Source organism: Ahaetulla prasina, chromosome 1 (assembly GCF_028640845.1).
Source record: "Ahaetulla prasina isolate Xishuangbanna chromosome 1, ASM2864084v1, whole genome shotgun sequence".
NCBI classification, from domain to species: domain Eukaryota; kingdom Metazoa; phylum Chordata; class Lepidosauria; order Squamata; family Colubridae; genus Ahaetulla; species Ahaetulla prasina.
In genome coordinates, this window is record NC_080539.1 from 31,517,313 (window position 1) to 31,539,552 (window position 22,240).

Here is a 22,240-nt window from a genome sequence, read left to right on the forward strand (position 1 = left end):
TCTTCATTTGCTTTCCCCTTGAATCTCCTCACCCTGTCCATCTCTCATTGGAAAGCACACTGGCTGTATCTTGACACTCCTGAAACATCGCTCAATTGACCATTCGAAACAAAGAACCCCATTAATTTCCTGTAGTAATTATGGCTTTTCTACCAATGGCAATCTGTTATATCCGGCAGCCTTTGAAATCTAGCATGATATGTGCTGGATAAATAATTATGCCTGGTCCAGCTGTAGTTCCAAACTTTGCTGGGTGTTCCTGTGGTTGTTCCGTACAATCTTTCCAGCTCTACTCTCCTTTGATGCTTGAAAACTTGTTCCCTTTGGACCCACCAAAGCCAAACTGTGCTTTTTCTGGCTGGGATTTTATTCCTGTTATCCACTTTCCCCAGAGAGCCCTGAACTGTGTGTACAATCTCCTTTATAGCTAGTGAGTCAGAGATTGGAAAAGGGAGAATCCTGACTCATGTCTTCCAGGGAATTGGAGAGACTGGCATTGGCCTAGGATAAGATCTTTCTGTTAGGCTATGAGGCGGTCCTGTCCTAAAAACCTGTGAGGGACATTCAGGGATGACTTTTAGCATCCCTGTAACAGATCACTGAACATCTCCTGTGGTTTGGCTTTGGTCCTGTTTATGCCGCAAAATGACACAAGCCACGTGTGGCCTGAAGCCAGAGCAGCTTGGACATGAAGTATCTGATGGAAACCAGTTGGTGAAGCAAAGGAGCATTTCACTTAAAATTATGTCAGAAAAGCTCACATTTATTCATTTTTAGAAATGGTTATTGAAGATATACACAACACACACACACACACACACATTGCTTTTAGATTCAGTCCTGCTATGGCTTGTTCCCCTTTGGCTTTGTTATTCGCTCTTAAGCAAATAATCAAGTAATAAAGGTCTTTTTGGTTTTGGTCTGTTTTCTGCTACTACTACTATATTACTACTGCTACTACTACTACATTCATGCTTGGAATACCTCAGTGCTTCTGCATTGAAAGGATTGAACAGAGACATTATCATTGCCCAAGAAATGCCTGATTGGGGACTCCTTTCATGTCCCTATTAAATTGCCTCCAAAATGGTACCTATCTATCTACTTCACAGTTGATTAGGTTGTTATTGTTTACATGATGGCAGCCTTAAAAATTATTCCCAATTTATCATTGGATTTATTTGGTTGACCTAATTGATTTTATTTATAGACTTGTGCATCGTCTTATGCCTTGTGTATAGGTCATTACACAGCTTGTATCCCCAAGCTGGTGGGATAGATAGAGCAATATGTTGGCTTGTAAATCTCTAGATTAGATAGCTTGCATAGAATGGTGTAAGCATGACTGGGGTCAAATTTGGCTTGACACCCACCATGAAGATGTGGCACGACCACGAACGCGAAGCCAAACAACAGCAATGCAGCTCACCAACTCAAATCCCCCTGCAACTCAGACTAACCTGAGCACAACCAAGCCCCCACCCAAACAGAACACACTCCCAGCCAATCAGAGCACAGCCAAGCTCCCAACCAATCAGAACACACCTCCACCCAATCAGAACATGGTCAAGCTCCCACCCAATCAGTTCAAACCCCCACTAGCAGTTAAAAGGAAGAAACAGCTGCGATCACACATTGCTCCTAGAAGCATGAAACTGAAAACACCAGCCTGAAGATGACGAATGAGACTTCATTGAAACGTCGCCAAGACACTTCCAATTTTACGTGGGAGAAAACCCGAATAACCAAAGACCTACATACAAACACCCGCAAAAACCTCAGAAAACATATACATATACATATATATACATATATACACACACACACATATACATACACACACACACACATACACACACACACACAGAGTAGATAAACATTATAGATTGACACTGTAGACAGATAGATAAAATGTCTGATCTCCATCAGCCGTACACCAGACTGCATTGGCTCTTCAATGATAAAGACAAGATCGTCCGCAAATGCCTGCACTTTAAAATTTTCATTTCTAATCTTCAAACCACTAATTTGATTATCTTCTCAAATTACTCTATTCAAAGTTTCTAATGATAAAATAAACAATAGCGGCGATAGCGGACAACCCTGTCTCATACCTTTCTGGATTTGAAAATTGTTTGTGGTTTCCCCATTGATTACCACTTTTGCCTCTTGTTCGGAATATATTGCTCTACACATCTTTATAAACTTTCCCCCAAATTCCATATAATTTAATTGATTTAATATAAATTCCCATTTTACATTATCAAATGCTTTCTGCAATATGGATATGGGTAATAGCTGTTTAGGAGGTATTATGTTGTATACTTGACATGTAATTAAGTAAGCTATATATAAATTTGTATATAGATCGAGGAATGTATTACTTATTAATTTGAATTAGAGAAACCAGAGATGTCAAACAATGTCCATTGTTTTTAAATTTGAATTATTAATAAAAAACTTTTTAAAAAATGTCCGATCTCCTAACAGAATGATTAGAAAATGATGGCTGGCTGGAGAATTTGGGAAATTGAAGTCCACATGCAGGGGTGAAATCCAGCAGGTTCTGACAGGTTCTGGAGAACTGGTAGCGGAAATTTTGAGCAGTTTGGAGAACCGGCAAATGCCACCTCTGGCTGGCCCAGAGTGGGGTGGGAATGGAGTTTTTGCAATGTCCTTTCCCCAGGAGTGGGAAGGGAATAGGGATTTTGCAGTATCCTTCCCCTGGAGTGAGGTGGGAATGGAGATTTTGCAGTATCCTTCCCCTGCCACGCCCACCAAGTCACAGAACCAGTAGTAAAAAAAATTGGATTTCACCACTGTCCACATGTGTTAAAGTTGCCAAGGTTGAGAAACACAGATCTAGATGTTGCAACGGGTGAATGTTCTCATAGTTATTGTAATATGATGCAAAAATGGAAGCTCATTAACTATTGTGTTGTAACCTAATGAGTCTATTCAATTCTTCTCCCAGGGAAAGGACGGATTTGGATGGATGATGTGGCCTGCAAGGGAACAGAAGATAGTCTTCTCCAATGTAGCTTTTCCAGCTGGGGAAAAACAAACTGTGGGCATGCTGAAGATGCTGGAGTGAAGTGCTTGAGGCAGTGATAGGACAAATTTGACAACCAAAGAGTGAACAAAGGACTTACTGGAGAAGAAACTATGAGACTTCAGAGGTTGCTAGCAGATACTGTGCTTTCTTATTGCCAATGCTATCAAAAAGGAACAGCTAAACTTCTGCCTTTGTATGTCTCAGGAGCTACAGTAGAAACTACTGTAATTTTTCTATCCATCCTGTAACGCTACCGGGGGAGGTGCCATTTCATCCTTTTCCAACTTACAGTATATTCTCCACCTTTCCTAACGTATACAACGAAGTTACAGGAAGCCAAGCCACTTAAGCCTTCCATTTGTTACATAGAATTTGAATAGCAAAGGTTGCTGAACATATTATTGCAAGCTATATGTGACGCAGCCATCAGACCAGAAGGACAGCTCCCCGGCTGAAGATACGCTATACAGGAAGAAGCTGAGCAGCTACTCATGTAATAACCTGTTTGCTTAGCAAGCTGATGATTGTTGCATTCTTAATAATAAAAATATTTGAGATGTTCTGTATTTCTCTGTGTTCCACAACAACAAAACAAGTTCTTCCTTTTACAAATCTATATAGGATACGAGGGGGCCTACCTATGAAACAGTGTAGTGCTTAGCATAACAGTAAGAGTTGTACTGTAATTATAAAAGACAGGGATGGAGTCCTTGGGGTTTATGTACATGCTGAAATGTACAATTCTTTTGTCTGGGAAAAATATGGTAGTTCATGCTGATAGAACATATATCGTGAATTGCATTGTATCTGTGATACAGTGGCAGTATACATGAGCTCAAAACAGTATCAGTGGCCAGTGGAAATGGGCTCCCAGAAGTCATTTTCCATAGATTGCAGAATTATACAGAGTCTAGAATAGGAATCAATCTAACACATTTAATAACAAACTCTCATGCACTTGAACACTCACTTTTAAAAAAAACTTACATGCATTCAACTAATCTCAGAGTCGATTTATCACTGATTCCTCAGACACATTTTCATGCAACCCTTCTTCCCAAATCTTTCAGAATAGGTTATAAAGCAGAAAGTGGTAATAGAAAACTTGAAATTTTGAAACAGAAGAGCCAGTTCAACCCTTGCAAAATATTTGCAAAAGACAACCTTAGACATGTGTAGCGAAGAGAGTTATTCTACTGTTCCTTTCTTTAAAAGGTTGAAACTTAGATGTTTTAAACTCTTCTGTTGTATTGTTTAAGATCTAGGAATACTATGAAAACTGTATCTGCTGTCAACAATGCAGGTCTACAACTTGGTGGCTTGGAGATGTGTAGATGTGATGTGCAGACTAGCATGGCTGGTGGAGAATTCTGGGAGTTCAAGTAAGCCATGAAGGTTAAAAACACTCTTGTATAGAAACTCAGCAGCATGGTAACTTAGGCCTCAGGCTAGTATCACTATTCGATACAAAATTATGAACGGAAGAAGTTTATTAAACAAATTGGTTAAGTCAATGAATATAGTATTTCTTTTCAAACTGAAGAAGATTGTTTTACAAATACAATTTTGGAGATACTTGTGTGTTGCACTGCTAGAAATAATTGAAGTTCTCCGTGGCTTTTCACTTTAACTCCAGCAATCCCTTGCAGCAAATAATGGACAATAGTTGTGGTTTACCTCAAGAGTCTCCTAATGTTTCTGGTTTCCAAGATGTTTCAAATGTTTGTTTGCTTATGTTCTTTCTAGTCATAGTTTGCTTCAAACTTTCTAACACTGGACTCTTTAAAAAAATTTGTTTTTGTCAGTTATCTGCTCTGGGTTTCAAGATTTTTCCCAATGGTGAATTCCATAACCTAGAAGTTTTGGGATTTCCTTAAAAAGTTGGCTTGAAACTCAACATTAAGAAAACTAAAATCGTGGCATCCGGCCATCTCAATTCCTGGCAGATAGATGGTGAAGAAATCGAGGTAGTGACAGATTTTATTTTCCTGGGCTCCAAGATCACCGCAGATGGGGACTGCAGCCAAGAAATTAAAAGACGCTTGCTCCTGGGGAGGAAAGCTATGGCAAATCTAGACAGCGTACTAAAAAGCAGAGACATCAACCTGCCAACCAAAGTGTGTATAGTCAAAGCTATGGTTTTCCCAATTGCAGTGTATGGCTGTGAAGGTTGGACCATAAGAAAGGCTGAGCGCCAAAGAATTGAGGCCTTTGAATTCTGGTGCTGGAGAAGACTCCTGCGAGTCTCTTGGACTGCAAGGCGAACAAAAAAGTCAGTTCTAGAGGAGATCAACCCTGACTGCTCTTTAGAAGGCCAGATCCTGAAGATGAAACTGAAATACTTTGGCCACCTAATGAGAAAGAAGGACTCACTGGAGAAGAGCCTAATGCTGGAAAAGATTGAGGGCAAAAAAAGAACAGGACGACACAGAACGAGGTGGCTGGATGGAGTCACTGAAGCAGTAGGCATGAGTTTAAATGGACTCCAGAGGATGGTAGAGGACAGGAAGGCCTGGAGGAATGTTGTCCATGGGTCCGTGATGGGTCGGACACGACTTCGCAACTAACAACAACAACAAAGGGAAAGAAGGAGGAGGAGAAGAGACACCATTGCTCTGGTGCAGTTCCTTCTCCTCCATTTCTTGGTAGTTTTTTGCTAGCGATTGAACTTGTAAGATCTAGTTCCGCTTTCAAAATATTTTCCTCCTGAACATTCCTACTTGCTGGACATTCACTCAATTAAAAAGGTTTCAAGATTGTAATTGTTCATTCTCTGCTCCTTCAGATCTGGAGGCAGAAGGCTTAAGTGAAGCAATTGTTGCACGTGTTGGCACAAGCAAACTGTATCATCAACCCATCCCCTGAAGCACAAACTAAGAATTGAGCTTGTTTTTTAAGATAACTGGTCTTGATTAGAGAAGGGGACCGAGCGCTGTTTGGCTGGAAGATGCAGCCTTTTGTTAAGATAAACAACCGATGCTTTTATGAAATGCAGAGCAAAACAGGGCCTTGGGTTTTATAAACATTTTTGCAACCTTTGTCCCCCAGGGGGCCTAAAAGTTTGGAAAGTTTCATAGGGTGAGTTTTGCATTTTTTTAAAAAAAGTTTTGTGTTACAACCACAGAATTGTAGATTTTTACTGTCTCTCAGTGTTTGTTTTAGACTCTAGCAGTTTGGAACAGCTTTCTTAAAAGTGATTTTCAATTCTGAATTATTTTAAAAATTAGTTACATTATTATTTTTTTAAACTTGAACGTGAGCTGGTGAAGAATCAAGTCATTCCATGTAGGCTACCGAAATCCATCCCAGTTGGGTGGCCAGTACATTTAAATAAACAATAGTATAGACATAAAAAGGTAAAGGTAAAGGTTCCCCAGGAACATACGTGCTAGCCGTTGCTGACTCTAGGGGGCGGTGCTCATCTCCGTTTCAAAGCCGAAGAGCCAGCGCTGTCCGAAGACGTCTCCGTGTTCATGTGGCCGGCATGACTCAACGCCAAAGGCACACAGAACACTGTTACCTTCCCACCAAAGGTGGTCCCTATTTTTTCTACTTGCATTTTTACATGCTTTCGGAACTGCTAGGTTGGCAGAAGCTGGGACAAGTAACAGGAGCTCACCCCGTTATAGACATACATATTTATAAAACAATTACATACAGACATGGGGAGGGAGCATGACTACTTGATCTCTATAAGTTCATTATAAAATTTGAAAAATAGAAGCACTACTGCAAACTGTCCAGTGGGAATAGACTATAGGCTAAAATCATAAAATCACATGGCTGGAAGGGAGGTATTCTAGTCCAATCCCCTGGCCAGGCAGGAGTCCTTATAGCATCCTCTACAAATGGTTGTTAATTTTTGCTTGAAAACCTCCAGCAATGGAGCACCCACAAACTCTGAGAGGCAAGCTATTCCACTAATTAATTGTTCTCAATTTCAGGAAATTCCTCCTTATTTCCAGGTTGGCTCTCACTCTGACAAGCTCCACCCATTGTTTCTTCTGTCCTCAGGTGCTTTGTATAATAAATCAACACCCTCTGTCCTGTGACAGCCCTTCAAGTATTGGAAGACTGCTATCATGTCTCCCTTCAACCTTGTCTTCATTAGGCTAATCATACCTATGAAATGAATTAGTTGTCCATGGTTCAAACAAAATTTTTAATTCTGCACGCTTCCTCAAATGACATTAACTATCAAGCCACCCCACCCAGCCCTGCTTCCTTCTTTCCTTCTTTATCGGGTGCTACTCAGAGTCTCTGGTTCAGAGTGGATGAGATCACTTTGGGTCTCATAATCACTATGGCGCTCATGTTGGCCATGGTGGTGGTGGTGGTGGTGGTGATGACGACACCGGCATTCCCCATGACTCCGATGGTTTCGATGATACTTCTCCTTGTTATTCCGGCAAATTTTGCTATCAGTGAAAGCAGCCACTTGGGTGGCCTCTGCTACTGCCATGGCTTTCCGAGCTTGGGCACAATCATATTCTGCCTCTGCAGCTTGCTGGTAGGCCAAACTAGCAACTTTGGAAACATAGGACAATAGGTTGTCCTCCCGAGAGTGAGCTACTTCCGCCAATTCTTTAGCTTCTTGAGCTATCTTCTGAGCTTCTAAGGTTTCTTTCTTAGCCTCTGCAGCCTCTATTTTAGCATGGGCTACTTCCAGTTTGGCCTGGATGGTTTCAGTAAGAGCCCTAGTAGTTTCTTTCCTGGATTCAGGGTCTTTACACCTCTGAGAAGAAACACAAGAGCAAACAACTCAGGAGAAGATACTTTGTTCACAAATTCTTCATCCCTCTTATTCATGCAAAAACAGCTCCTATCAAAACTAAGGGTGGTCCTTTCTTCCCTTTCAAGTCTAAATTTATTAAGCAAATAGCAATAGCACTTAGACTTATATACCCCATCATAGTGTTTTACTACACTCTCTAAGTGGTTTAGAGTCATCATATTGCCCCCAACAATGTGGCTCCTCATTTTATCCACCTTGGGAGGATGAAAGGCTGAGTCAACCTTGAGTTGGTCAGGATCGAACTCCTGGCAGTGGGCAGGAATGCATTCTAACCACTATGCCAATGCTGCTAATATGAGGAGCTTATGCTTGACACTTAACGTAGGCAAAAAACACTTAGCTTTATGGCAGACATTTATGTCCTCATAACCATGCTGAATCCATATGACATTCACCATTTGACTACCCAGTATTTCACTTAGGTTTGGGTTAAATATTTGAATTGATGACTGAAATTTATGGGGGATTAAAACAAATCCTCCAAAAACAAGGTTACTATTAGTTTAGCGGGTAATCCAAAAATTGTTTTGGAGAGGAGAGGAATTTGGGGAATGGATTCTTTTTAAATTATGAACTTTCTGGTCAAAAGCCGCATTGTCTATTTTACACCTCCCCAAACCTAATACAAAGTGGTATACCTGAAGGCACTGATTTTTTTTGTCTATTATACTTTGTTTCATATCATTCCTTTGATATTAATGAGGATAAGATTAACTGTGCTTAAATGGAGCACCAAGATCAGGAATTTGGGGGGAGTAACTGCAAATACCACCAAGCAATATGGAATATAGGAGGTGAAAAATGGATCCTGGGATTCAAAAAAGAGTAATACATGTCAGTGGTAAAATCCATTTTTTTTTACTACCGGTTCTGTGGGCATGGCTTGGTGGGCGTGGTGAGGCTTGGTGGGCGTGGCTTGGTGAGCATGGCAGGGGAAGGATATTGCAAAATCTCCATTCCCACCACACTCTAGGGCCAGCCAGAGGTGGTATTTGATGGTTCTCCGAACTGCTCAAAATTTCCACTACCAGTTCTCCAGAACTTGTCAGAACCTGCTAGATTTCACCCATGATACATGTCATGTGAGAACTAAAAATAAGAAAGATGGGCTGGAGGAAAGTGGGACTTTCTATAATTTCTTTTCTCCCTGGGCTACAGTATGTGCATCTGCGTGTGTTTGTATATGTCACTCTGAGTCTTTCAATCTTTTTATTTATTTATTTATTTTATTGTATTGTATTTGTCAAACACAACAGTATATATAAGTATAAGCATGAAATAACTATATGAATTGGATACAGTCAAAGGGAATATTAGGACAGGAATGGTAGACACACTGGTGCTCTTATCATGCCCCTTACAGACCACTTAGGAATGGGGTGAGGTCAATAGTAGATAGTCTTTGGTTAAAGCTTTGGGAATTTGGGAAGAGACCACAGAGTCAGGTGGTGCATTCCACGCATTAACAACTCTATTACTGAAGCCATATTTTCTACAATCAAGATTGGAGCGGTTCACTTTAAGTTTAAATCTATTGTGTGCTCGTGTATTGTTGCGATTGAAGCTGAAGTAGTCTTCGACAGGAAGGACATTGTAGTAGATGATTTTATGAAGGCAATGGAGTTCTAAATTTTCTAAACCCAGGATTTCAAGTCTGGTGGCATAAGGTATTTTATTGTGATCAGAGGAGTGGAGAACTCTTCTTTTAAAATATTTCTGGACACGCTCAATTGTATTAATGTCTGAAATGAGGTGTGGGTTCCAGACAGGCAAGCTGTATTCGAGAATTGGTCTAGCAAATGTTTTGTATGCTCTGGTTAGTAGTGTAATCTTTCTGGAGAAGAAGCTATGCAAGATTAAGTTTACAACTCTTAAAGCCTTTTTGGCAATGTAGTTGCAGTGGGCTTTGGCACTTAGATCGTTTGATATGAAAACTCCAAGGTCTTTGACAGGATGAGGGTCATCTACAAGGTAATGTCCATCAAACTTGCATTTAGTGTTCTGATTCTTTTTTCCAATGTGTAAGATAGAGCATTTGCTGGTTGAGATTTGTTTGGAGTTGCCAAATTTTTGACCATTCCGACACAAAATCAAGGTCTTTTTGAAGGGTAACCGCATTGTTGATAGTGTTAAATAGTTTAACATCATTGGCGAAGAGAACACAATTACTTATAATATGGTCACAGAGATCATTAATGTATAACATGAAGAGTGTTGGTCCTAGAACGCTGCCTTGGGGGACACCGCTATTGACAGGAGCGGGATTTGATAGGGCATTGCCTATTTTGACCACTTGTTGTCTGTTTGACAGGAATGCTGTTATCCAATTATTTAATCCTTCTTTAATTACTTAATCCTTCTTTCTGCTGAGCATGCAAGCCCTCCTCCGTTGAGAATATATTCCCAGCACAGCCCTCATTGTTCCTCCAGAGCAAGGATCTCCAACCTTGGCAACTTGAAGACTTGTGGACTTCAACTCCCAGAATTCCTCAGCCAGCTTTGCTGTCTGAGGAATTCTGGGAGTTGAAATTCACAAGTTTTCAAGTTGCCAAGGTTGGAGACCCCTGCTCCAGAGTACACCAAATTCACTGAGATCGAGGCTGGGATATTTGAAGGAATCACCTATCACTCTCAAAAAGAAAAGGACAAGAGAGATATGTTTGTGTGTGGCTCCTGAAGCAGAGATGACAAATCCCAGCAAACAGACAAAAACAGATTCCTACATTTGCAAAAGGGGAGAGAAGGAGGCTGATATGTGTGCCAGACTGCAAAACTATTATTTCTTTTCATTTCTTCTCAATATTTATGCTCCATTTTGGGGAGTTTATATAATGTGCTCTAAAACATAGAGAATTTGGAGCAGTTGTGTTAAGTTGTGTTAACAAAGAAAGTTTGATTTATGTGAGCCACATCACTTATGGAAGCAGAAAACTGGATGCAATTAATGGTTTAGAGCACGTGTGTCAAACTCATGGGGTCACATTACCATCATGTGATGTATCACAATATTTTTCCCCTTCATGGAACTGGGGTGGGCGTGGTCTGCACGTGATGCATCTGACCTGTGGGCTGCCATTTTGACACCCCTGATTTAGAGCAAGGGTGAGGGACTATGGCCCTTTTATGATTTGTGGAGTTCAACTGCCAGAATTCCTGAGCCAGCCATGCTGGCTCAGGGAATTCTGGGAGTTGGTTTACAAGTCATAAAGGGGCCATTGTTGCCCACCTCTAGTTTAGAACATCTGTCTTGAAATCAGATCCTTTCAAGAGCAATTCAGATGAGGTTAGTGGGTATAAGTGTGTCATCCATGGATTCTCCCAAGATATTCTACAAACATGAGGCATAAATGAACAAGACAAATAAATTCAAGAGATATGGGCATCTTGATTCAAAAAGCTCACCAGTTGTTCTCGCGCTTCTTTGAGAAATGAAATTTCAGTCAACAGAGTCCCAATTTCAGAGACAAGTTTATCCTTGGACCTTAAAAAAAAGAGAGACGAGAAAAAGAACATTTGGTGTCTGCTGTTTCTCAGAGATTCTCCTCTTCGGTTGTAGATTTGCTACTGACACTGACCTCTTGCAGTCATCCACATTGTCTTTTTCTGGAAAGGAAAAAGGCTCCATCAGTCAAAACTCATGGCTTTGTATGAACTGTATTGCTTTTGAATTTTCATCAAAGGAAGTGAAAAAGAAGGTATCTGATTTCCCGAAATCAGCTTTTTCCAGTGTTTTTGGGGTGCAGTGGGGGCTCCCCATTGTATTTATGATTTAGTATCTAAATCAGTATCATTTAGTATCAAATATCACAAATATCACAAATGGGATATTTAGTATCACATTTATGAAAAGTATCTTAATACTTAATGGGTAAAGCCTTAATCCTAATGGGTAAAGCCAAACACAAAACACCAGTTTATCTGAAATTGGCTGCAAGACTGCACCTTGCCACGCTATTGGCATCTCTGTGATGTTCACTATAAATCCTGTCATACATCTCTTTTATTTTTGGTGAAGGCATCTGTTTCTTTACACCAGCACTGGATTGCATCAACCTATTATTTTTTATGTTCTAAAAAGTAATGGTTCTTAGTTCTCATTTGAAATTGTGGAAGTAAAATTGATTGTGGAGAGGGTGGTGTTTTGCTGCATGCCAGATTTTTTTCTAGTATTTTTCTTTGCAAGCAAAATGATACTTTAAAATAATATTAAAAAATAGAGTGTGGAAAAACCTGTGAGAGGCCAAAGGAAGGGTGTGTGGTGGGGAGTTCATAAGCATATTGTTGGCAATAGTTGCAATACTGAAGATCCCAAGAAGTGAACAATTACTAAATAATAACATAATGGGGGTCGACCTGGTTTGCCCAATATCCAAGAAGATAAGTCTAAATACTTGGCCCACTAATGCTTGGAACTTATTTCTGAGTTGTCCAGTAGTCAATGGTCATTTACGTGAAATACAATAAAACTGGTTGTAAAACATTTAGCTGATTATGGAGTTGGCTGTTTTGCAAACACTTGAAAATACCAAGTTATGCCAGAAGGGGTCTTTCTTATGGAGTCAAAATAGAGGAAAGCTTTACCCTTATTCTGCTGCTTCAGGAGGACAACCTATAAAACAGACACAAAAGTTTCATCCAGATGGCTTTTCCTGTTACACTGAACATTGCCAACTCTGACAATAGACCAACTAGTAATAAACGACCTACCCAGCCACTCCACTCACTTTGGATCTTGACTTGCCAAACTGACAGAATAATAATAATAATAATAATAATAATAATAATAATAATAATAATAATAATAATAATAATAATAATAATAATAATAATAATAATAATAATAATAATAATAATAATAATACCAATAGCTTGCACAATCCTACTTCCTTACTCTTACATATATATTTTTAGGTATAGTATGTATATATGTATGTATGCGTGTATGCATATATGTAATATTACAATTATATCCTGCTTTTTCTGTAGGGATTCGAACTGATGTACATAGGAGAAATCCTCTGTACTCCTCTGAGCTAAGATCCTAAGGGGGGGGGTTCTTCCTCCTCCCCTCCCCCTCCTCCTCCTCTATTGTCAAAAGTTCTACTAGCTTTCTCTTCTAACTCAAGTCAAAGGAATAATGATAAATCCCCCTCTCTCCCTTTTTTTGCCCACTGGTAGCTATATCAGATAGGAAAGTCTGAAGTATCAGTAGAGTCAATTTGAAGGGAATAGAATAGAATAGAATAGAATAGAATAGAATAGAATAGAATAGAATTCTTTACTGGCCAAGTGTGATTGAACACACAAGGAATTTGTCTTGATGCATACACTCTCGGAGTACATAAAAGAAAAGATCATCAAGAATTCTAAGGTGCAACACTATATATAACACTATATAACACTATCTATATATCTTTATATCTACATCTATATCTATCTATCTATCTATCTATCTATCTATCTATCTATCTATCTATCTATCTATCTATCTATCTATCTATCTTGTTATATATATCACTATAACACTATAACACAAGTCCTCAAAGATCCACCCAGAGAAATGAAAGCAACTGCTTCTTATTTCATAGCCTAGGTGGCAAATGTAAAGAAGCAGCAGTTACGGTAAATATAGTTTGAACAGAAAGCCAAACCATCTCCATGATCAGAGTAGAAGAAAAGTCTGAGATACACAAAGGAATTTAGCTTCTTTCCAGAAAGGTAGTTAGTTTCAATTCCAACCAGTTTTAATATAAGAAACAAGAGTTTAAGGAGGAGCCCTTACTGAAGAAGGAAGAAGTGCATTTATTCCTTGGGTTAGAAATGAAGAGCTGATCAATCCTGCTTGATCCAGAGAATCCATGAATGAATGAATGAATGAGTGTGTATGTGTGTACAAACAAAACAGAAACACAAAGAAATAGAAATGATAAAGATTATGAGTTAAATGTATTGCATTGTTTTAACCACATCACTGTGTTTTTTATAATGCGTGCAAATTATATATTGTTATATTCTCCCCCTACCACAGTCTCTTCTCATTTTATTATAGATAGAATAAAGCAACAAAATGAGGAGGATGGAAGCCATAGAAGATTGGCATAGAATTGTATGTTTGTTTCAGTTCAGTTATAGGTCTAGTTTAGTTTCAATAAGAGAACATAAGCACTACATCTTACATTAGCTTACAGACAAGCAACACTTACAGCATTTTTCAACTGTTGGTTTTCTACTAGCACCTTCTTCAGCTGAAAAAAAAACAGAGAAAACACAGCGTGAGCTATTTCTGGAGACTTTTTCCTTTTTTCCTCCCCCTCCTCCCCCACACCTTCTCTTAAAGCTGTGAGAATTCTACCAGCTGAATTGTGGAGAAAGAACTGATTGCCAGAGGTGCAACCATAGCTGCAAATGACTCCTGTTTTTGATTATTTACTCACCCACACAACTTAGCCTGTTTTTACCTGGCTGGATTGGTACCCAGAACACAATCCCACAATGGTGGGACACTAAAACTCAATAAATGCTGAAGGAGAATTAAAAGATTAAAAATTCACTACTATACTAAATTTAACTTTAACTGAGCCGCGGTGTGGCTCAGGCTGTAAGAAGCCTGTTATTAAACACAGCTGCCTGCAATTACTGCAGGTTCTAGTCCCACCAGGCCCAAGGTTGACTCAGCCTTCCATCCTTTATAAGGTAGGTAAAATGAGGACCCAGATTGTTGGGGGGGCAATAAGTTGACTTTGTATATAAATATACAAATAGAATGAGACTATTGCCTTATACAATGTAAGCCGCCCTGAGTCTTCGGAGAAGGGTGGGATATAAATGTAAAAAAACCCAAAAAAACCCCTTTTTAATGATTTATTGAACACTAAACAGCAGTAAACAATATCAGCAAATTATTTACCTATAATTAGGTAGATAGAAAAATGCAAATTTTAAATACTTTTAATGCATTTCAATACAGTTGTTATACGGGAAAAATTCAAATACTAAAACTTACAGTTGAATCTGGCAGAGAAAGAGGTAAGGGGGAAAAGTGGTGCCCCCCCTTTCCTTGGTACCCTTAGTATGTGCTTATTTTGCTTGATGGTTAATCCAGGGCCAGGTTGACCCACCCATTTTGTCTCCCCTTCCTATTTATAGGAACACAGATCAACAGTCAAATCATCCTGGTCTATCTTTCCCAGGGAACTTAGCCCTTACTTCATGCGATCCTCAATCTAACTTTAGGAGCTACCGTGAATGTAAATCAAGAATCCAGAACTTTCATTGGCTTTAAAGCCGCTTCAGGCTTTGCAGGACATGTCACGAAACAAACTCACTGTATGGCACAGTCAGGATCCATTTTAAGAGGTCAAATAAGTGCCTCAAACATCTAAAATACTGACCTCCTTGATTTGCTTTTTAATACCCTTCCAGAAGTTTTTTTAAAAAGGCCTATAGGGCAGTGGTGAAATCCATTTTTAAAAAACTACCGGTTCCGTGGTCATGGCTTGCTGGGCATGATGAGGCTTGGTGGATGTGGCTTGGTGGGCATGGCAGGGAAAGGATACTACAAAATCTCCATTCCCACCCCACTCCAGGGAAAGGATACTGCAACATCCCCATTCCCACCCCACCCTAGGGCCAGCCAGAGGTGGTATTTGCTGGTTCTCTGAACTACTCAAAATTTCCGCTACCAGTTCTCCAGAACCTTTCAGAACCTGCTGGATTTCATCCCAGCAGCTATAGGGAATAGGACTCTGGAGACCACAAATAAGACACCAGTGAATTCTATGTTGTCCAAGAACAACCATGCTGGATACTGTATACATTTGGCTAGGCTTAGTTGGAACTGTGGTCTTATTTAACAGATGGGAGCCAGATGCACCCAGAGAACTGTGCCCTAAAGTGCTTGAAAAAAAATAAAATATGAAGTCTGCACTTACCAAACACTCCATTTTTATTGCTTTTTCTCTGGGGGATAAAATATTCAAGTCATTAAAACAGGACATCAACCATCAGGATTAAATTTCTCCCACCTTTTAGCTTTTCCCCTTTGGCTAAGATTTGAACATAGAGGTTTTTTTTAAAAGTTTTGCTGCTAATACACACTCACACTGTCTTTCTGCAAAATGTATACTTCACAATAGCAGATTAAAAAAGGTGATCTAATAAACCTGTTAAAAAGCAATATATGGCAATTGCTGGGGATGGTCAAATAAGTCTAGTTTCTTTCAGTGTCTCATTTTTACTATAGTATTGGCTTTGGTTTCACTTTGTTTCTCATGTTTTCATTGATTCATTTGCCCTAGAACATAATAACTTAATTTGCAAAGGTCTAGTAGTGTTCTGTTCCCCTGCAACATTTTCAAAGTTAAGGTTCATCCTGGAAAATCTTCTATCCTTGCTACGTTGATCATCTGCTACAATGTCCTACCAGCCAATGAATACTTCAGCTTCAACCAAAAGAATACTAGAGCACACAACAGATACAAACTCATGGTAAACCAATCCAAATTAGACTGCAGAAAATACGACTTCAGTAACAGAGTTGTCAATGCCTGGAATGCACTACCTGACGCTGTGGTTTCTTCCCCAAATCCCCAAAACTTTAACCTTAGACTGTCTACTGTAGACCTCACCCCATTCCTAAGAGGTCTGTAAGGGTTGTGCATAAGCGCACCAACATGCCTACCATTTCTGTCCTAATGTTTTCTTTTATTCGTATCCATTTCATGTGTTTATAATTATGTTTACACTTGTATGTGTCATAAAATACATGCTTGACGAAAATAAATAAATAAAAATAAATAAAAATCTTGCCTTCAGAAGTTCAAAGCAGCATATATAGCAGCCCTTCCCACAACAGTTGTCCAGCAGGGTAGGCTTGCTGGTACAGATTGGCTGACCTTAAGTCAAATTAGTATGAAATTGATTTCCTGCTTTTCCCACCCATCCATAATTAAATTGGTATTCCTTTTGGGGAAAAAAGGTGAACTTTAACCATATCCTTTGGATACCCCTGCATAGACATGATATCATACAAAAGAGTGGAGCGCCAAATTAACCTATGGAAGATATCCCAGATTCAGTGGTTATGTTCTCATATCATACATAATCTGGTGGTCAGTTCCCCATTTACTGAGTTGTCCAATACACTGAATCATAAAATAACAAAACCAGATGGATTTACACAACACATTTAAACAGTGAATAATATCACAAAGGTTAACACTACAACCAGACATGCACAGTGTGAGAGTGATTCTTTGTTTTAGTCAAATACATTGAGTGGACACACTTAAATGAATCTTCTTCAATTAGCACCACATCCTTACCTCTCTGAGCTCTTAGCACTACTACAGCAGCTCTCTTGATCTTTGCTTGCACAGTCCATCTCGGGCTTTGACCTCCTGTCAATCCTCTATTGAGAAAAAATAATTATCAACCTTGTAAGAAGATTATCTCTGGATTAACTTCCTCAATTTTTTTTTAAATAATGGGTTGCATTTATGGTCTGCTGAAACAATGTAGTAGTGCAAGAATGTAAGAAACAATGTCAGTAAACCTAAGAGGTCTTTGTTTTGTTAAATGGTGTCCATCAACCAAGCTATTTTAGAAAGAACAGTTTGAAATACGTTCCTCTGCTGAACCTCTGTGCTTTGATTCAAATGTAAACCTGTTCTGACCTAGGCTTCCTTAGAAAGTATACAGCACAATCTTAGTCCCAGCAAACTCTTTAATTCATACGGCTGTGAATTACTGTCATTCTAGTCGAAAGGCTTCTCAAACAGTCTTTCAGGGGAGTGTTTACAAACACCCAATTTATCTCCCTTGGAATGCTGCCAGAGAACTAATTGCCACACGCAGGGCAAGGTCAAACTTAGCACAGAGTCAAACAGAACTTTTCCAAAGCTTTTTCCGACCAGATGAACTAACTGCTTCCTGCAAAAGCTCACATCCTGTTTGCTTCTCTTTTATGTCTTATGGGGGGGGGCAATCATCTCCAAACCTTACTCCCAAGTCGACCCTGGTTTCTTAATTGTTCCTGTCTTCTGGCAGCTCTGCGCATGTGCACACTGGAAACAGACTCCCGCTATTCTTCTGCCTCACTGATGTCAGACTCCGGAAACTCCGGAGGCAGCAAAGAACTACCAGATGGCCTTGGCCCCCTATCTGCCTCCGACTCAGAGCCCTCGTCCAAGCCTTCCCCAGACTCCAGGACCGGCCCACATTCTTTCCCAACCTCCTCACTGTCCGAATCTACTGCCAGATCTGCTGGTTGCTGGCAGGCCAACACCAAAACCTCACATCTTCTACTTACATACAACACAAATCTATAACTATTGAATTTTGCCCTACTTTGATATTGCAGCAAAATTTTAAATAAAGAACCAATTCATGCAATTTGTAGAATCAAATTTCTTGGATTATGTTTAGTTACAGGCAAAAGAATTAGCATCATTTAGATTGATGCTCTATTGGCTGTATTTCAGGCATTAGTGCAAGTCGTTTCCACTCCCTCACCCTAGGAACCCATCAGCTGGAGACAAGGAATCACTGGGTGTTTATCTGCTGGAGGGATGTGAAAGATATGGTCCAGAAATAACATGCATCCCACTAGCCTTCTTTTGATGGTGGGCTAAGTGCATTTACTGAACTTTAGTACAGTCCTATCTCAGCCTTTTCCTATCTCTTTCTCCTGACATAGAAAACTGGGAGGAAATTCAGGCAAGCCTTCTTAGGAGCTCTGCTGCCAAACCTCTCCACCCTTTCCCCATATTTCATGAACACAAGCAGATGGGAACCGCCCCAGTCATTCTGTGTATTGTTGTATGACATTGCTGTTAAAACCTAGATGACCTTCACAGACATTAAAAAAAAGCTACATGGAATTGGCAAAGAGTGCTTCAAGAAACCCTAGAGCTGAAGACTTAAGTAGGAAGGGTTTTTTTTAAAAAAAAATCCTGGAAAATTGTTTATTTTGTTGCCAAGGGTACTACATGTAGGCACTCTGAATTTGCTTTGAGAGAGGAGAGTTTGACCTTTTCGTAGTATTTACAGAGGGTGCGAAGCCAATGTGAGGATTCTTTCACAGACACCAATGTGGAAATTGTCTTCGAAGGTAGTTCAAAAGGGGACAAGGCAGTTAAAAACTAAGATGAATTTGATTATCCAATTTTAATGGAATGCATATTAAATACACTGAATATCTTTACAGCCTTATCTTTCACAATTTTGCTATATCATATTCACAATTACAATTCATCAGCAACTTTCAGAGACGCTCTCAAGAAATTGTACTTCTGTTTTAAAAGTACCGTCATTGGTGCTTTGTTCTGTCAGGTTTCCCTCTTCTGTTTTTTATTTTATTTTACCTTCTACATGTTATAATATCAGATTTTGTTTATTTCTTTAGCTGCACATTTAGAACAGGACTTTGCTATTTTACTTATGACTCTCTCCATGATGGCCTCAAAGAGCTGAAGAAGTTTCTCTCTTCAGTAGTAGAAGAGAGAAGGAGGTAGGAAAGAGAAGAGGAGGAAGAGGAAAGGAAGGAAGAGGGATAGAAGAGGGAGAAGAAAGGAGTAGGGAGGAAGGAGGAGAGGATGTAGATAAGAGAGGGGGAGGATGGTTGTGGAAAGTAGAAGAAGGTAGAGAAGGGAAGAGAGTTAAAGGAAGCGGGTGGTGACCGGGCAGGTCCGATTAATTGCATATGATGGTACATTAAATATGTTATTGGATATGAATGTTAAAATAAAACTTTTTTAATAAAAAAAAAAGAGCTGAAGAAGTTTCTTGGATGAGAAGTGAAAATCAGAATGTCCAGTTGTCTCTTGAAAAAGCACCATTGGGACCTTGTTTTCATATGAGAAAGCCATGTCAATTGTAAAGAAGAGAGACTGAATTGGTATAATGCTACTTACTATCTGTCTGCCTGCCTGTTCATCCATCCATCTAACTAAGCTTTGTTCACATTATACTTACTTCAGAAGTATATATTTCAATTCCTGGAATTCTCAGTAAAGGATATCCTAGATGGAGGATTCTGAGAGTTGTCCATCCATCTGGAAAGTGTCAGTGTCATGGCAGGCTAGATTTTACAAAAATGATGCTGAATGTTCTCAACGGCAGAGATTTATTATACATGAAAGCTTTTCCCCCTGATTCTCAGTTTGTTTGCTCGCTTGATTCAGTATAGCAAAAAATTCTGCAGTTTATTATGTATCTCATATCTTGTCTTGACTGTAACACTAATACTGACAGATGTTGGTAAATTATCTGGATTCTGAGATTTGTTTACATTTGGTTTCTAGGGTGACCAATTTTTCTTGCTTCAGCTTTCTCTCAGCATGCTGCATAGCAAATGGTAACTCCTTTTAAATATTTTTCACTGTTCCCCAAAGGAGTGACCAAGATATGTTTTCAGTCATATTTGGTTTGGTTTGTAGAATTCAGCAATATAAAATTTCATCGTTTGGATGACAGCTTCCTTTCTCAAGACGAAGATTTTATGTCTCCATGGAAATAATGTAGCTGGATCTTACAGTGTAAAGTTACCTAACAGAATTGGACTTGGGCCTAAAAGTGGAGGCAGATTAGATTCACGCTGAGAACATAAGACAAAAACAAAAACAAACCTTTCAAAAATAGAGCAATTTCCATGGTTCTTTGATATGGGAAAAATAATATACATTCTTGGTCACTTGAGTTGAATAATCCTCAAAAGTCCTAGCATTATGTTTTATAAGCGTATGTGGGTGTTCCTTACCCTTAAGTGCTTTAGTTCATGAATTAAATCTCCTCTTATAACCATGGCATAAGCCAAATATTTTTAAGGCTTAGATTCTCAGTTGTAATAGTTCAGTATGAATTAAATCTCCTCTTAACAACCATGGCATATGTTAAATCTTTTTAAGGCTTAAATTCTCAACCATAAAAAAGCAAGCCAAGTATAAGCTAATGTTATTGGTAGGAGAATAATTTTAAGTGATGCCAACATACATCTTCTGCTCTTGCCATACTAATTAAAAAATGCCAGTCATCTCATCTGTGAAAATTCTATGCAGGGTGAGAATTGATGACGTTTCCTGTGCAGAATTGAAAATAAGCTATTATTGTTTTTCATGGATACATGTTTCCTGTAAGATATAATGAAAGGCCTGTTGCATTCTCAACAGTTAGATCTCAGCAATTGACATAGCAGGTTATTATTTTAAAAGACTTGTTCTAATCTGATTATATTTTTCAAAGAGTTTTGTAGATCTAGAGTTTTATTATATATTATAACATATATAATAAAGAATGAGCTAATTACACATTCGAAGAATTGCTCCAGATAATCTTATTAGAAAGATAGTTTGGAGGTTCACAGCCTATTTAGATGATGTGCCTATAGAGTTGTTAGGAATTTCATTTAGAAGATTAAGGGGGGAAAAAAGAATGACCTTATAAAACACCGTTTAATATAATATTAAGTATAATAATAATGCTGATTGATTTAACTATTGCTATGCCAACAGATTTTTGTGACTAGATTCTTGCAAGATTTCATCGAGAACCAAACCTCTTGAGATTATATGAAAATAATTCAACCAACTGTAAACATTTACTTCTAAAATACTAAGTATATCTTTGGGAAGTTGTCTTGTTATGTTCAATGGGGTTATTTAATTTTAGTTAACTATATGAAGAAATGGAACTCTTTGAAATATGAAAAAAATACAGATAGGGGTTTTTTGGGGAACAGGCCACATATTTAGAATTTTGATATCATGCTGTGATTATACTCCCAGACAGGCTACTATTTTCAAAGTGGATGTCATGGTAGGTGCCAGTTACAAACCACCCATTTAAGAGAGTGTAAAAATAAATATGTTAGAGGCAAGATCTCTGCTTTGCAGCATATGATCTTCCTTGCTTCCTTCCTTCCCTTTCAACTCACCTTGAATCTTAATTTGGGTTCATCTTGTGAAAGCGGCAAACAAATTGGAGTGAAGAATGTGCAAGAGACAAAACATGGTTGCGAGTTGCTGTTTCGAAGAGGGCGGCGGTGGCGGGTTGCTGAAGAACAACGGGAAAAGTCTTCATAGCTCTTGTAAGGGATCATTTGGAAGGGACATCTTCACTCCAAAGTCATTTTTCTTTGAAGGTTCCAGGCGGCAGTTAGTCTCCATAGCAACATCTTAGGGATTACTGACCCTTATCATTCTATTACTAGAGAGGGAGGGATAACTTGATAGATCCTAGATATAAGTGAACTTGCTTGATTAATTCTAAAATCAAAGATGGAGAATGGAGAACTGGAATGTAGCCAAAAAAGCTTCAAAGCTTTTACCCTGAGCATACATGAAGAACCTCTCCACTCTCCCAACTTAGTTATTGTAAGTTGCTCAACATAGAGA

General features: G+C 39.0%; 1 protein-coding gene and 1 long non-coding RNA gene across 2 annotated transcripts in view; one reads left to right on the plus strand and one right to left on the minus strand.

Moving 5' to 3' along the window:
- Positions 1 to 3,617, plus strand: part of SCARA5 (scavenger receptor class A member 5) — a 130,927-nt gene extending 127,310 nt beyond the window's left edge. The window contains exon 9 of the mRNA XM_058164748.1: positions 2,975 to 3,617. Within this exon, the coding sequence (XP_058020731.1) occupies positions 2,975 to 3,111 (137 nt within the window). The 3' untranslated portion in view covers positions 3,112 to 3,617. The remainder of the gene's footprint in view (positions 1 to 2,974) is intronic.
- A 7,797-nt stretch (positions 3,618 to 11,414) lies between these two features.
- LOC131188764 (uncharacterized) lies at positions 11,415 to 18,482 on the minus strand. The gene is made up of 6 exons (XR_009152827.1): positions 18,363 to 18,482; positions 17,174 to 17,259; positions 15,782 to 15,809; positions 14,054 to 14,095; positions 12,432 to 12,459; positions 11,415 to 11,453 (listed from the first exon to the last, which is right to left on the minus strand). It is a non-coding gene; the product is annotated as an uncharacterized LOC131188764 (long non-coding RNA).
- Positions 18,483 to 22,240: the final 3,758 nt, after the last annotated feature.